This window comes from Pelmatolapia mariae, linkage group LG10_11 (genome assembly GCF_036321145.2).
Source record: "Pelmatolapia mariae isolate MD_Pm_ZW linkage group LG10_11, Pm_UMD_F_2, whole genome shotgun sequence".
NCBI classification, from domain to species: Eukaryota; Metazoa; Chordata; class Actinopteri; order Cichliformes; family Cichlidae; genus Pelmatolapia; species Pelmatolapia mariae.
The window spans coordinates 37,661,134-37,676,065 of NC_086236.1; the positions used below are offsets into that span (position 1 = coordinate 37,661,134).

The 14,932-nt window shown below is 44.3% G+C and overlaps 1 protein-coding gene across 5 annotated transcripts; it reads right to left on the reverse strand.

The window, feature by feature from the left end:
* Positions 1-1,055: 1,055 nt before the first annotated feature.
* riox2 (ribosomal oxygenase 2) lies at positions 1,056-9,707 on the reverse strand. Of its 5 annotated transcripts, XM_063487947.1 has the most exons (11): positions 9,467-9,526; positions 9,258-9,343; positions 8,157-8,604; positions 6,226-6,345; positions 6,016-6,144; positions 4,688-4,791; positions 3,610-3,712; positions 2,445-2,610; positions 2,284-2,372; positions 2,073-2,183; positions 1,056-1,331 (listed from the first exon to the last, which is right to left on the reverse strand). In XM_063487947.1, the coding sequence occupies exons 1-11, from the start codon at positions 9,509-9,511 to the stop codon at positions 1,179-1,181; spliced, it is 1,554 nt and encodes a 517-aa protein (XP_063344017.1). In that variant the 5' UTR covers positions 9,512-9,526; the 3' UTR covers positions 1,056-1,178. The 5 variants fall into 5 exon arrangements, with proteins under 5 accessions (XP_063344017.1, XP_063344016.1, XP_063344019.1 ...); XM_063487946.1 differs by having other exon boundaries at positions 2,284-2,610; XM_063487949.1 differs by lacking the exons at positions 9,258-9,343; positions 9,467-9,526 and adding an exon at positions 9,547-9,707 and having other exon boundaries at positions 2,284-2,610.
* Between the last annotated feature and the right edge of the window lie 5,225 nt (positions 9,708-14,932).

A 14,932-nucleotide genomic window follows, 5' to 3' on the forward strand; every position in this document is an offset into this window, starting at 1 on the left:
CTTTTAAATGTGAAACAGCGTGTACTGAGATGTTTGTCAGTCAGTGTCTGTGAGAAATCAGTTTTCCCTGCTCTGCATTGCTTACCAAAGCAATGGAGGAGCAGCGCGGGCCTGTGACATGCTCCAAGTCAAACAGTTGTTAGCCCTGCTGCGGTGTCTCAAGTCGCCTCCTCCTTTCATGTGTTGCAGATTCAGCCGTCCTATTCAATCCCTCTGTAACCAGCAGGTCCCAGGTGCTGCAGTAAAGGTCTAGCAGCATCTCAAGGAAGGACATGGCATTTGGTGGGTTTGTCCAATTACATTTGAGCCTCTGAAAATGGAGAGCTGTAAGGAGATGGCAGTGGAAATGGTAATTAAATAGTTACTTAATACTTGTGAAACCAAGCTGAAAATCTGCTCTTAAATCACATCTTCATTGAAAATCCACTATTGTGATGTTCAGAGGTGAAATCCTAAAAATGTTATGAACCCGTCTGTGAAGATTCGCCTCGGTCTCTGGTATCATCAGTATTTCCATGAACTGGCCAACATCTACATTCATCATGGCTGTAACATCTCGTCCTGTACGGTTTCACCATTCTTAATGCAGCTTTGCAGCTTATAATATTTTATACAAATGACACAATCATACATATATGTCACATTAGATCATGACGATGATGATGGCAACCGCTCCGTGTGGGCCGTCTCCTGCTCGTACCGGGGTCAGGTCTCCTTACTGTGATGGCGGATTGTGTTTGTGCATCAATTAGGCGCCGTTTGTTTTTGTATGCACGTCATCGCAGGAATGACCCATTGTGTTTTCCTGGCACTGCTGTATTACTAACACACTCAAACTAATAATAGAAACCAATAAATACATTAAAAACAAACTAGATGAGCCCATCGATTTTACAGGTCTAGTCTATTTTTACAGCAGTGAGAGGCTACAACACAGCAGCAGCACACAGCAACTAATACTACTGTTACTGCACAGGGACACAGAGCCATGCAGGTTTTCCCAGTGACGTTCCTGTTAATCCTCATTATACAAGAAGACATTTGAACTCAAGCAGTAACTGTCAAAACTTTGTAAAGGTCAATCTTTAAATACCACCTTTATTCAGGAAAAGAGGTCAAACACAAATACGACGTTTTGATAACAATCAGGTGTACATCAGTAGCTGACTGCAGGTGAACTACAGGACACGCAGCAGGTTCTCACTCCACAGAGCAAGGGCCAGGTTGAGTTTGTCCTCCTGTGTGGGCAGCTGAAGCTGGGCAACAACCAGCTGCTCTGCCAGCTGGAGCTGCTGCAGGGCCTGGAGGTAGGACAGGGGGAACTGCAAGCCCTGCAGACACAGACATATGGCATGGTTGGGGTGGAGACCTTTTTCAACACGCATGTTCAACACACATCCATATAGTGCGGTTCATTGTCTCACTGTCCATGTCCAATCAGAAGGTAAACCCAGGTCCTTCTTCAAATACCCGATGATATAACACAGCTGCACATCTCACTGGTATTGATTCGTGGATATTTTCAGCATGTGACGCTCAGCCTCACAGTCTGGGGTCTTTACCTTGGAATATAGAGCACCTTGAGATGACTGCTGTGAATTGGTGCTGTATAAATAAAGCTGCCAGTGCTAACCCTCAGCCTCCCAGTACACACACCTATCGGGTCAAAATCCTACGTCAGCTTGTTCTCCAGTTATGGCATTAACAAGACTTTCAGAAAACATGACCTCTGACCTTTATGCTGAGGTCACAGATTTGAACCAGTTCTTCAGCAGCAGCACCTGTGGTGTCAGTGTGAACCTCCTACACTGCCTGATCCGAGTGACAGTACCCGACCAGCTTTTACAGTTGAGGGTAAAAACCCTTAAAAACACTCGTTTTAAACCAAACATGGACAAATGTGCAGTTTCAGGTTTCGAGGGTCACACTAACTGTTTCGTGGCTGTTGAAGGTTTCGTCAAAGAGGATAAATATCTGTGGCGGTGGATTTCTGCACCTCTGCAGCAGAACACTGTTGAACATGCGTTGTGAATATGAAAGGACACAGGACCATCACCGAGGTATGGATTTACCGTGGAGATGCTGCGTTCTTCCTGGTCATCACAGCTGTCGCCCATCATGTGACCTTCCCTCTGGTTCTTCAAAGAATGCAAGACAAATACTACCAGCTCTGTGACGTCGTCCTGAAACACACAAACACAGTTCAGAACACACTGTTAGAGCACACACACAGCACCCCAACAGTGCTGCACATTTCTGTACTTACAGACTTAAAGGACTCACTGTGCTCTGTGGGCGGGGCTCCACTGTTATTACCATGTGGTCTTTAAAGGTCAGAATCACTGTATCCTCCAAGGCAGGACTCTTCCCAGCTGTGACACACACCACATGTTTACATGCACAAATGTACATCACTGAAAAATCTGAATGCATCCATAACATACATGGTGAAGACAGCTGCTGCTGGCAGTAAGGAGGTAGTCTGTTCATGATGAAGTCTCTCTTCATGTGAGTGAAGCCGAGTTCCTGCGTCCCAGTTTCCATCTGGTCAGCCAGAGATCTGAGGCTGGCGGCCAGCCGCTTGTTGGTGTGGAGGCCTGCACTGCTGCTCTACACACACACACACATCCATGTGACTGTGAATGCATCTCATTCATATTTTACATCATTCAGAAAGCATTAGAAGTTGAGCTGTAATGATAGAGGCACAAATACAGACCTCGCTATCTTCTGAAGCTATTTTTATTTTATATATAAATCTTCTAAAAACTTTGAAAGCAGTGCATTAGAATGAGGAGCCGTTTATCTCAACATTGTTCCAGTTTCAGGGAAAAATATCACAGAGCACAGCTTTAAGTAATTATGAGTCAATTAAAAACAGCGTATTGCAAATGTTACACACACTACCAGTCAAATGTTTGGACAGAGATTCTCATTTAATGCTTTCTCTTTATTTTTACTTCTTCAAACTGAAGACATCTAATATAATAAGCAAGATAGGTGGAATTATGTAGCAAAGAGAAAATGTATAAATAACTCTACATATATTTTAGATTCCTCAAAGTAGCCGCCCTTTGCTTTGTTGACAGCGCTGCAAACGCTCAGCCTTCTCTCAGTGAGCTACATCAGCGGTCCCCAACCCCCGGGCCTCGGACCGGTACCGGTCCGTGAGTCGTTTGGTACCGGGCCGCGAGAGTTGAGGCTCAGGTGTGAAATGTATGGTTTTCAGGGTTTTTATCGGTTTTCAGCGTTATTTTGTTATCGTTTTTATCGTTAACTCGGTTTTCCTGGGTCTTTTCACGTGTGTTATGAATAAATCTTCTTTTTTTCGGTACCGGTACTAGTTTTATTTTGTTGTATTTATCAGCGACACCTTAAAGGCCGGTCCGTGAAAATATTGTCGTGGCGCAAAAAAGGTTGGGGACCACTAAAGACAAACCATTAAATGAGAAGGTGTGTCCAAACTTCTGACTGGTACTATAAAACAATCTCATATACTGTCACAGATTCTTCAGCATGCAGTCATAGACAGAAAAAGCATCTTTCAGTATCAGTTTGGAATAATATGTCATGGGAATACAAAGATGGTGTTCATACTGTCGTGATTACCAGTATGAGTCTTCTGGGCATCCCCTCTCTGAGTCTGACTTCCCTCCTGCTGCGGTCACACAGTAAGCTGGGAAATACGTCCAACAGCAAATCTCCCCATGACCTGACAGCAGGCGGGGACAGTGAGACAGCAACAGAGAACTGGTCTGCATATCATTCACACACCAGTTTTGTTTGAGCAGGACAGAAACAATCATCATCTTGAGAAACCCATCTGTCATCAGTGTTTGGAGCTTTGAACAGGACCAGTTCTTCTCTTTCTTATTGGCTGAAAACCTGATGATGTACCCTAACTTCACTCTGCTGAGCAGACGTCTGTTCTACTGAGTCGAGTACGAGTCTGTTCATGTCAGTGTTCTGGCCAACGTGTGCCGGATCAGTGGGAAGTAGTTTTACTGCACACTTACTCCCTGACATGCCAATAAAGGAAAAGGAAGTGCGATTTCAACAGAACATCACAGTTTTCTGTACATGATAATTAATTAAAAAAAAAAAAAATCTAGAAGTTCTAGACCGTCCTGGAATTGCACAACTTTTTTGTTAATTGACAGAAAATATCTTTTTTTTTTTTATCAAAGTTGATACTTTGTAAAAACAAACAAACAAATCACTTTCAAAATCGCCTTGTTGTCAAGTCGCTGGATTCATGAGATTTTCATTAAGTGTAACCTCTCAGGTCAACACCATGGAATTCAAACTCTTCTGAGTTAGTAGATGCTCCTATGGCAGGGTCTCGAACTCCAGGCCTCGAGGGCCGGTGTCCTGCAGGTTTTAGATGTGTCCTTGATCCATCACAGCTGATTTAAATGGCTAAATGACGACCTCAAGTTCTCCAGAGGCCTGGTAATGAACTAATCATGTGATTCAGGTGTGTTGACCCAGGGTGAGATCTAAAACTTGCAGGACACCGGCCCTCGAAGCCTGCAGTTTGAGACCCCTGACCTATGGTATCAATCTGAAACTACCTCGTTCTCCAGTTAGCACATTCACAAAATCAGGCGTCTACGCTGCCCGCCTTTATCTGCTACTATCAGCCTTTTAGGGTTTGGGGTAAAAAGGGGAAGAAGAAGAAGCTTACATTCTCTGGTAGGTGCTGAGAGTTAAGTGAATGGAGCAGTTCACTCCTGCTGGGGTTCTGGCTTGATGGATGGTTCCCCGAGGAAAGTACAGCAGATCTCCAGCCTGTCCAGAGAGAAGACTTGTTCATACTTAAAACACTGTGATCAACATGGTCAGACAGAGCTCTGTGTTACTGGTCTCGGTTAAATGTTTTGTACATATAAACACAGAATAAGTTCAATTATGTCTCACATAATAAAACAATGACATGACTGTTCAAACTCGGTCTGTTTAAGAATTAAAATCAAAAATCTTTGTTCTGTGTAAAAACTTCAAAAAGTATCTTTGTTTTTTAATAACTGTATGACCTCAATCATTGTGACACAGTGACATCAGCCACAAGTAGTCCTCACACAATGAGGGAATACTTTGGAATATGACCCATCCTTGTAAATGTTGGAGTCAAATTGTTAAATGTTGTCATTGTGTTACTTAAATTTGTAAGTCTTAGTTCAAGCAGCATGATCAAAGACCACCTCCCCAGCCTGTTCGTGGGGGAGGCTGTAGTGTTTTATAGGGACACATCCTATGTGAGGGTTCTGTTTCTTACTTAGTGAGGATGTTTTACTTCCTGCCTTTATGAACTTACAGTTCTCTCCCTCGTGCACGAGCAAGACAAAGAGCTCTGGTGACTTGCGTCTTGCTGTTGTAGTAGAATTGTCTTGGCGTTCCAGCAATAGGTCTGTGCTACACAGACCCATCAGTAAAATTCACATGAAATTCCTAATTCAAATCCAGCCCTTTGTTCTCATGTGGCAGTGTAACTAAAGGAGGATTCAGGGTCACCTGATCCAGCTCTAACTATATGCTTTAGCAAAAAGGAAAGTTTGAAGCCTAATCTTAAAAGTAGAGATAGTGTCTGTCTCCTGAATCCAAACTGGAAGCTGGTTCCACAGAAGAGGGGCCTGAAAACTGAAGGCTCTGCCTCCCATTCTACTTGAAGCAATACCACGCTATGAGGTCTGTAAGATAAGACTGGGTCTGATTATTTGAGACCATGTGTGAGGAAAAGGATTTCAAACTTGATTCTGGATTTAACAAAGACAACAGAGTCAAGCACGTCTGATTTGAGCTCCTTTTCTTTTCCCATAAAGTCCGCCTCTGTGGGAGAAACGTTTAAGGAACCATTACTACTGCTCTCCCAGGGACTTCACCCCAGCCCATTCCTACTGAACATTCCCAAAGACGATCATACGTTTGAATAAAAATGAACATTAAAACTTGAACAGAAGAAGATGTATTGCAGAATCAGATCATATTTGCTTTAACTAATATAGAGTGCTGTACCTTCAGTATAATATCATGAGTTGGGATGCCAATACTGTCCTCCGACTGCACGCTGTATTCAGCTGCCAGTGGAACAGTAGGATTATAAAGACGCCAATGTTTCTGTCCCTCCAGCTGCAAGATAAACACCTGTGCACAGAGCACCATGGAGATTAGCAACATGTATGCTGGACCGCACATTACTCACATCATCCACAGTTATTGTTGTACCTCTACATCATCATAATGAGGTGGAAGGCCCTGTGACTCCTCTGGGGTGATATAGATGTTCGAGCCCACCAGAGCCCCAAAGAAGCACTCCAGCTTCTCCTGAATCCTCCACAGCTCATCCTGACAACACATAGAAGACCTGCTGAGAGCAGCCTCCACATGCACACAGTGTTAGTTCCACAGGTACTTGGACAGTGTCATGATCTTTGAAATCTGGCCTATGTTCACAGTGGGTGTTAAATTAAACAGTTCAGGCTGATTGAAGTGAAGACTTGAATCTGAACAAAAGCTGTGTTACATACATGTGACAGCGACGAGCCGTAGTTAAATCTTATAAGCACAGGCTCATCCAGGAATATGGACAACAAGCCTTTGCTGAAGTTTGACTGCTACGCCGAGCGTGTCGTGCTGGACTGCAGGGGGACGAGGTGGCTGACCACATCTGAGCTGCACACAGACGGAAAGCCGACCGAGGAGGTGGATGCCTCGCTGACACATGTTCGACTATGTGAAGGGAAAGTTGCTGCAAGAAGCCAACGTGACACTGGTTTGAACTTCAGAGATCAAGGAACAGTGTGAGTGAGTAAAGCTGCAGATGGCAGCGATGGAGGGGAACTTTAATACAAGCAAACACTGTGAAGATGGGAAAGAGAAAACAGATAAAATGTGCTAAAGATGTGAACGTGGAGGTCATTTTGCTAAGGAACAGGCGTGCCTCAGGACCATCACGTAGAGAATACAGTGGAGACCAACAGTGAGATGTGTGCAAACAGAATCAGAGCCAAACTATACGTTTGTAATGAGAGATCAAACACAGTGACATTTACGGTTGGTGAAGCAGATCTGTAATGCCAGCTGACTTCACTGCATCAAGCAACAGCACACATAAGACACATGGGAGATGTCCTCCAAGCCAGGTGGCAAACCTTTGTACCCCAACTACTCCAAAGTGCCCATCTGAGTGAGACGCGTGTTCCCGTTCCAAACACGAGGTCACAGTGATCAAAGGGCAGGCAGAGCCAATACTCAGCAAGGAAACTGCAATTCAACTAGATGTGCTGGGAGTGGGTGCAAACATGTCCAGGGTGACTGACATTAAAGCAGAAATAAAGACACAATATCCACACACAGCGGCACACAGTTCCTATCTTTGACACCCAAGTGGGCACAAGTAAACGGTGAAGTGAAAAGGATGCACATCGCACAATCTGAGGGATTAGACTGGAAAAAGGAACTCCGGAAGAACGTCACAATCCACAACTGGGACGAGCCCGGCAGAGCTACTCTTCACAGGACAGTAAGAGGAAAATTCCCACAGAAACACAGATGAGGAGAAGAAGGGAAGATCAATGAGAACAGGGCAGAAACTCAGTGGGAGACAAATCCCCCACTACATTCAACAACACATCAGATCAGGTGATCGGGATGGATGGAGAAACACCACATTTGTCGACAGATATCACACGAAACACGACTGAGCACGGCAGCAAACAGGCTGCAGACTAACAGTGAGCTGAGCCTGACTGAGCCCCCACACCTGTGAGGCCCCATGGGGAGACCAGGCTGCAGTGCTACTGGTTTAGTCTAACATGAGGTGGTGGATGTTGAAAAGAAGAAACAAAGGTGCTCGGCAAGAAATGAAATTGTTTGGTGAAAAGGAAATGAGATGGTCTGAGATAAATGTGTACATGGAACATCCAGACACGGGTTTGTGAACAATGCTCGGGCATAGAAACGTCTTCAGTTTCATGTACTGGTGATGTGTGTGGTCCAGAGGTGAGGGCGCCAAAACAGCTGTGCAGACGACAACTGTTCATCACAGCTGGTCACGTATCGGCAGTGCACCAAACACACTACATACACAAAACGGAAACAGGTGGATGAACCATCAATGCAAACTGGTCCAAAGGCAGCAAAGCCATGATACTCACCTTGAACCTCTGCGGCTGGTGGTACTGGACGGTGGCTTTGTTCTGACTTATGATCTTATTGAGAACACTGTGCTTCACTCGGCCTTCCTTGTTCAGAAGCTTTTTCTTGCCGTTGACGCAGCGAACGACATTGATGTCCCTGTAGTACTCGAGACCCTGAGAACACAGGCTCTGAAGGTCACACAGCTGAAACAGAGACTGGTAGTACGAGGCTGTGCCAGGATCAGACCTCTGCAGATGAAGAGGCTTCTTCTCCCAATACTCTGAGAAGAACTGGTCTGTCCCCATTGGCTGGATGAGGCTCTCGAACAGTGTGGCTGGGCTCTGGAAGCAAAGGGGTGAAGTGTCGCTCTGCTCCTCTTTGCTTCGTTTAACAGCGGGCTGCTCTTGGTCAGCGATCCGTCTCTTTACACTCGGAGTTTTGCTTTTCTTTGGCATCTTTTTCAGTCTGCACACAAGTCCAGAGAATATCATTAGAGTTAAAGCAACACATTGAAGGTTATTGAATTCACTATCTGATCATTCCTATATCAAATTCCTTTTCTTGCACGGTGAGCGCTGTTGAGCTGTGTCTTACTTAAACTGGCCAAAGTCTGCTGGAGCAAACTGGGAACACTTGATCATCCCACTGAGCCAGTCTGTGGATCAGCTGTGTGGAGCAGACAGCTGATCCACAGAGCTTTACTGAGTGGGAATAAAAGACTGATCACCAGTGGACACACCAGCCTGTGGCTCGTTTTTAGGCACTTTAGCAAAACTCTTAGCTTCTCCCGCCTCTTTCACCGCTCACACAGCGACACCTCTGGTCAGAAGGAGTAATAGCACCCACAGAAGCTCGTAACATTCAGATTCAGTCCATACAAGCTTGTAAACACAGCATAGCCCACACCGCGAGCATCGCTGCGAACAGAGTTTTCTACCCGAACGATGTTTGGGATGGCCCCGGACCAGGATGGGCTGACGGAGCATCGGTGAAGCTGTTCGGTCATAAAGCGGTGCGCGGATCACGAAGACGCCGTGACAGCTCCATCACAGCTATAGCAAAGCGACGGCTTTATGTTCCACATCACCACATCCAACAAACCCCACGCACTCACTCACCTCCCAACACACCTCCACTCGAGCTCGATGACGACCCCGGGCAGCCACACGTGTGACTTCACAAGTGTTTTCCAAATTATGTCCGACTGGAAACTCACACCAGCGCCAGAACACGGGACGTGTAGTGAGACACAAACACAAACGGTGACTTTAGCGTTTTACACGTGTCAGATGATCCGAGAGGAAAACAGGAGCAGGACGTGACTCACTGTCAGGACCAACGACACGCACGCGCTGGAGAAAGCCGTCACCATCAGTCATTCAGCGGAGGCTCAACAAACCCACTCACAGAAAACACGCAGACGTGTTCGGCTGCTGTACCGGGACACCGGGAGCTCCCCCTCAGCATCGGAAACAAGTCACGGCCTTGAAAGTTGTTGTTGACGCTCATCAGCGTCGCTCTATGAACACGTTTAGGATGTAAAAGCATTTCACAGAAAGGAAATCAAGTGAAATACAGACTGTAAAACGGAGCTTTCCCTCCGTGACATCACTACTGCAGTGCATTGGATCTGTGACGTCACCTCTGAACGGATCAGTTTTAGACAGTCGAGTTACTGCGTCACGTTGATGCCATGTTAGTGTTTGTACTGTTAGCGTACCTTTCACCTAATGTTAGGTAGTTACACCATCGGAGAAACGATGATATACAACCACATATGTGATTCAGATTGTTGTGTTTTACTAGCACAGGTGTGCAGTTAATAGTTAATCCTGTAAACAGGCTCATGCACCTCTTAAATGATGAAGTCAGACGGAGAGCATCTTTAAAGTCCTGTCAAAGTTAAGAGCGTGTCTGCTGCAGCTGTGAATCCATGGACTCTGGAAACTTGTTATTTTGAACTTGATTTACATTTTTATTGCCAAATGTTTTTATTTATTTCATTTCTATTCTTATGGTCCTATTGGGGATTGTTAAAAAAAACCGTTTGATTATTTTCAAATTCATGTGTTTCCAGGGTCATTAATTGAATTTGCTGTGGGACAAGACAACAGGGTGATATTCACAGATGGGAAGACCTGAGCAGGTGAGGTCCTGGAGCCTAGAACAGGAGGTTTGCCCACAGGAAGCAGAGATAAGAGTTACTGAAATAATCGCTGACTGTCATTACATGTTTTTAAATTAAGTGACCAGTATGAAAACATACAGAGAGATGGGACAGACTTAATGGAGTCCTACATTTTCTCTGTGTAATTCATTTTCTCTCATTCATTTCTCTCTCTCTCTCTCTCTCTCTCTCTCTCTCTATATATATATATGTGTGTGTGTGTGTGTGTGTGTGTATATATATATATACACATATATATATATATATATATATATATATATATATATATATATATGTGTGTGTGTGTGTGTGTGTGTGTGTGTGTGTGTGTACATATATATATATATATATATACACACACACACACACACACACACACACACACACATACATATATATATATATATATATATATATATATATGTGTGTGTGTATGTATGTGTATATATAACCCTAACCCTAACCCATAATTACTTTATTCCAGTCATGCTCTTGCCTGCCTTCACTGAGCATGCCAGCCTCCACTCTGCATGCTTTAAATCTGTTGCTCTTCTGTTTCTGCCATTCTGCGTTTCAGATCCGCAGCCATGCAGCCCGCCTCCTCTCCTTTCTCCTCCTCACTGTGGTCACTCAGAACCCTGTCCCAGCCTCCATCTTCATCTTCATTACTATCAGCATGTTGACTCTGGGGTGGTTGTTGTGCAAAATCCTGTCACTGCTGGGATTCTTTTTGCTATGATGGGTCATTGGAGTCTTAACTGCCAAACAGTTAGATTTATTTCTGTATCTCAATAAATCATGTTCAGTTTTTCCACATGATCTCTCCTTATTGAATTGTTTTTGTAGATAAGCTTCAAGCTAGCAAGCAATACCTAAATCAAAAATATTATCACCAGAAGTGAGAAACTGTCTGCAGCTCCAGCTGTGTTCTGCATGTATTAAAGATAACTTCAGACATTGTGTGGTGGTCATGTCTGAAACAGGCTGTACAGTCACACAGATAAAAGACAGCAGTCATGTTTCTAATAATATAAATGAAAACAGAAAGATTATGAAGATAAAAGCTGTGAGACCCCTCTAGAGAAAGGATGGCTTGTTATCATTACATGAAGTGATTTAGAAATAGTATGTAAGCTTTAAGGCCAGCACTCACAACTTATTAAAACTGATTACCTGATGGTGAGCACACACAGATATATAAACATATAGGTGAACTCTAAGAAGAAAACTGTGTTGATATTTTTGCAGAAAACTATTTATTTACACTTTTATGTTTACAATCTGTTTTTATTTATATAAACAAAAGAAACATTCACAACTAGAACAAAACTGTCTTATGTACAATATCAACTGTTTCTCCCTTATTTACTGTTTTCTTCCACCATACAGCCAGCATAGAACTATACTATTAGAGGAACATCGCCGGAACGTGGCCAGAACACACAAAAACAAGAACAAGACAATATATAAAAGTTCAAGTTCAGGCTCAGCTTTGGAGAGCAATTCATGTAAAACTATTTTACTCCAGTTCCAAAACCTTTCATTTGAAAACCTTTGTTTGCTCCTGAAGATCCTCTGGGTGTGGACCCTTCTGCTGCTGCTGGCACAGTGACTAGTTATGCAGAGACAGAGGACAGAGGCATATGAGATAGAAACAGACTTAGCCATTATCACTTCTGACATTTAGTAATAACGCAGTACTTACAGCTCTGCATGTGTAGTTTTACAGGTGAGATGCTCAGCATTGCGTCCTCCAGGTCTTTATCCTCATCCATCCCTATGATGCAGGCAACAAATAGATAAATATATACTGAACTTATTTCACATCAACAACGTTATTAAAATATTATTAAAACAACTTACCCAGGGGTTTAGTTGGAGAGTTTGTGGAAGCAGACGTAGACTGCTGCTTCTTCCGCAGGTACTGCTGAAGCTTATGCATCCGTGTTCCTTGACTGCAGCTCTTCCTCATGATAAAGTCTGCATGGCCGTCACCTCTGCCGTCCCAAATCTCCTTCCAGGTGCTCTTGGCTCGTGAGCCAAAGCCAACCAGCTGATCATCCTCAGAGGCTTCTGCTGCAACACTCACTCTGCTGGCCTCGTAGTCCAGAAGAGTTTTTATCTCTGTAAAGCTGAGGGCATACTGTACAAATGAATGCAAGCTCTCCTTGCCTTGCCTTTCTTCCACAGAGGTCCCTGCAGCCTCTTCCTTCTGGAGATCTTTGATCAGGTACATGGTGTACCCGACATCATTCTCCAGAAGCCACCGGAAAGATTTCCCTTTAAATTTTCCAAACTGCAGGATGTACTCTCCCAGCACTTCCTTCATGTTGGAGGCATCGCCTCCTCTCTGATAGACGACAGTCAGAGCATTCTGATGTACAACGTCCTCCCTCACAGGTGCAGACTTGTCCTGAAGCATGGGGTCATTTTTAATCCGTCAAGCTTCTTTTGACGGGTCCTGGAGAAGGTATCCAAGTGGCCCCTTGCAGAACGCCACAGAGATTTTCCCTGGATATGGCGCAAATTTCTTGTGCATCTTGACATGCAGTGAAAAAATAGAACAATTATATTAAACAAAATTGATTCCAAACACAAACAAAGACATTTCAGGTTATAATCTTGCTGCACATTGTGGCTGGGTTTAGACAGCAGGATGCAGGAGAACAATAAAGAGACACAATTTGAAAGAACATTGACAACATTTGCGATAAAAGTGTTTTTTTCCCAAGACATAACAAATTGTTCTGTCTGTAAATAAAAACCTTTCATGGTTGAATGATTATTGGCATATCTGCAAAATTTGTGATAACTGCTTAGTAGTCATGGCACATAAGAATTGCTGGTAGATTATCAACATATCTATTTAAGCTATCGTGTTTATTCATACACGAGTGGGCATTGCTCATGTTAGTGAGATATCAAGACAGACTTTCGCATTGATAAGGTGACTGACCATTACAACATGAAAGCAATACATTTTTTTTTAAAGCAGGTTCAGTTATTTAGCATGTCATCTCATGACAAGCCACTTATCGGTTATTTAATTGTACCACATTATAGTAATGTCAGTGTCGCAGCAGTCAGAAACCTACCAAGTTTATTTAACAGTAAAACACGTCAATGAAACACGCAATTTATTTAAGGAGCAGGTTCATTCGTGATTTACCGTGCCACTTTACAACAGCGGATAAACTCCCACTGTCGTTAACCGAGCGATGGATGCTTCGTAAATGCAATCGCAACACGCCTATTACCTGTAATATACACCTGTAAATGTATGCTGTTGGTTTACTCTTCCAAATGACGTTTCTTACCTTTGATCAATGAACGAGGATCGTTGAGATGTGTTGCAAGCGATGAGTTACTTGTTTTCTCTCCCGAAATGTAAAAGTGGAGATTTTTTAAAAGTGCTGCCGCATCTCAAACTCGCAATAGCGCCGGAAGAACGTAGTGGCCAAAAATATATTACATCCGTAGACTCACACGTGGCAGGCGATCCTCCCCTATGGATGTGTGCCGGCCCTCTGGAACCACTTCATCCAACTTTCACCACAATTCCTCTTTCTTTTCTCAGGTCAGAATTGCGGGGCACCACACGTTGGCTCCCAATTGACTCCTAGCTGTTATTTCTTCTTGGACACTTTGTCCAGGTAGGGTTAGGAATGTCTTTGCATTGGAAGCGGATGAGCAAGGGCTGATAATTGATTATCAGCAGCTCCCGAGCTGAGTCTCTGGAGGTTGCCTGGAGTTCCTTTGCCAACAGGGTCCATTGAGAGAGATAATTTGAAGTCATTCTTGCCTGACTGGTAAGTTGGAACAAGAAGTCTGTGCAAACCAAACTTGGGTTGGACATTGTATCTGCATTAAGTCAAGATGTTGTTGAGAGGAGACTTTGGAGAGTGGCACGAATTCGGCGGGGCAATTGGCAGACTTGTAAGGGCTGGTGGCTCAGCAGTAGAACTGTTGCGTGCCACCCGTGAATCTCGAAATCAGAAGGTAGTGACTTGTAGCCTCACGCAAGCGATGTGCTTTGATGCACAGTACGTGACAGAGTTTGTTCATCCATTTTAAGCATCTTGAGAGGAGACTTTGGAGAGTGGCGCGAATTCAGCGGGACAATCGGCGGACGTGCAAGGGTTGTTAGCTCAGCGGTAGAATTGTCGCCTGCCATGCGTAAGTCTCGAAAATTGAAGGTGTTGAGCTCTATCCTCACGCGAGGCATGTTTTGATGCGCAGTTCGGCCACCCATTTTAGGATCTCCTGTCACACACTTCACCTCCAAGACGGCAAGCCATCCTGGGCTTGAAGAACTGGCAACTCTGCTTCATTTGTTGACGGCTTCAAAGAATGGCCCGTTTTTGGAGGAGATGGGCCTTGAGCCTCGCTTGATACACAGTACGTGGCAAAGGCAGCCCATCCATTGTCTACCGCTTGTCCCTTTCGGGTAAGCCGGAGCTGGGTCAAAACACAGTTTCCCTGACCGGGAATCAAACCCGGGCCGCAGCGGTGAGAGCGCTGAATCCTGACCGCTAGACCACCAGGGAGCTGCGACAGAGACGTCTTCATGAGTGACGCGTGGCTGTATCGGGCCACATTTACCGTTGCGCCTCGAGAGGAGCGCTT

What these genes read in the sequence shown, in the direction of transcription:
- riox2 (XM_063487946.1), bottom strand. Translation starts at nt 9,511, where the DNA reads ATGGTGACGGCTTTCTCCAGCGCGTGCGTGTCGTTGGTCCTGACA. An exon ending in GAGTGGAGGTGTGTTGGGAG is followed by an intron (nt 8,605 to 9,257) that starts GTGAGTGAGTGC and finishes ACTTGTGTGCAG; the next exon opens with ACTGAAAAAGATGCCAAAGA. An exon ending in CTCATTATGATGATGTAGAG is followed by an intron (nt 6,145 to 6,225) that starts GTACAACAATAA and finishes CTCTGTGCACAG; the next exon opens with GTGTTTATCTTGCAGCTGGA.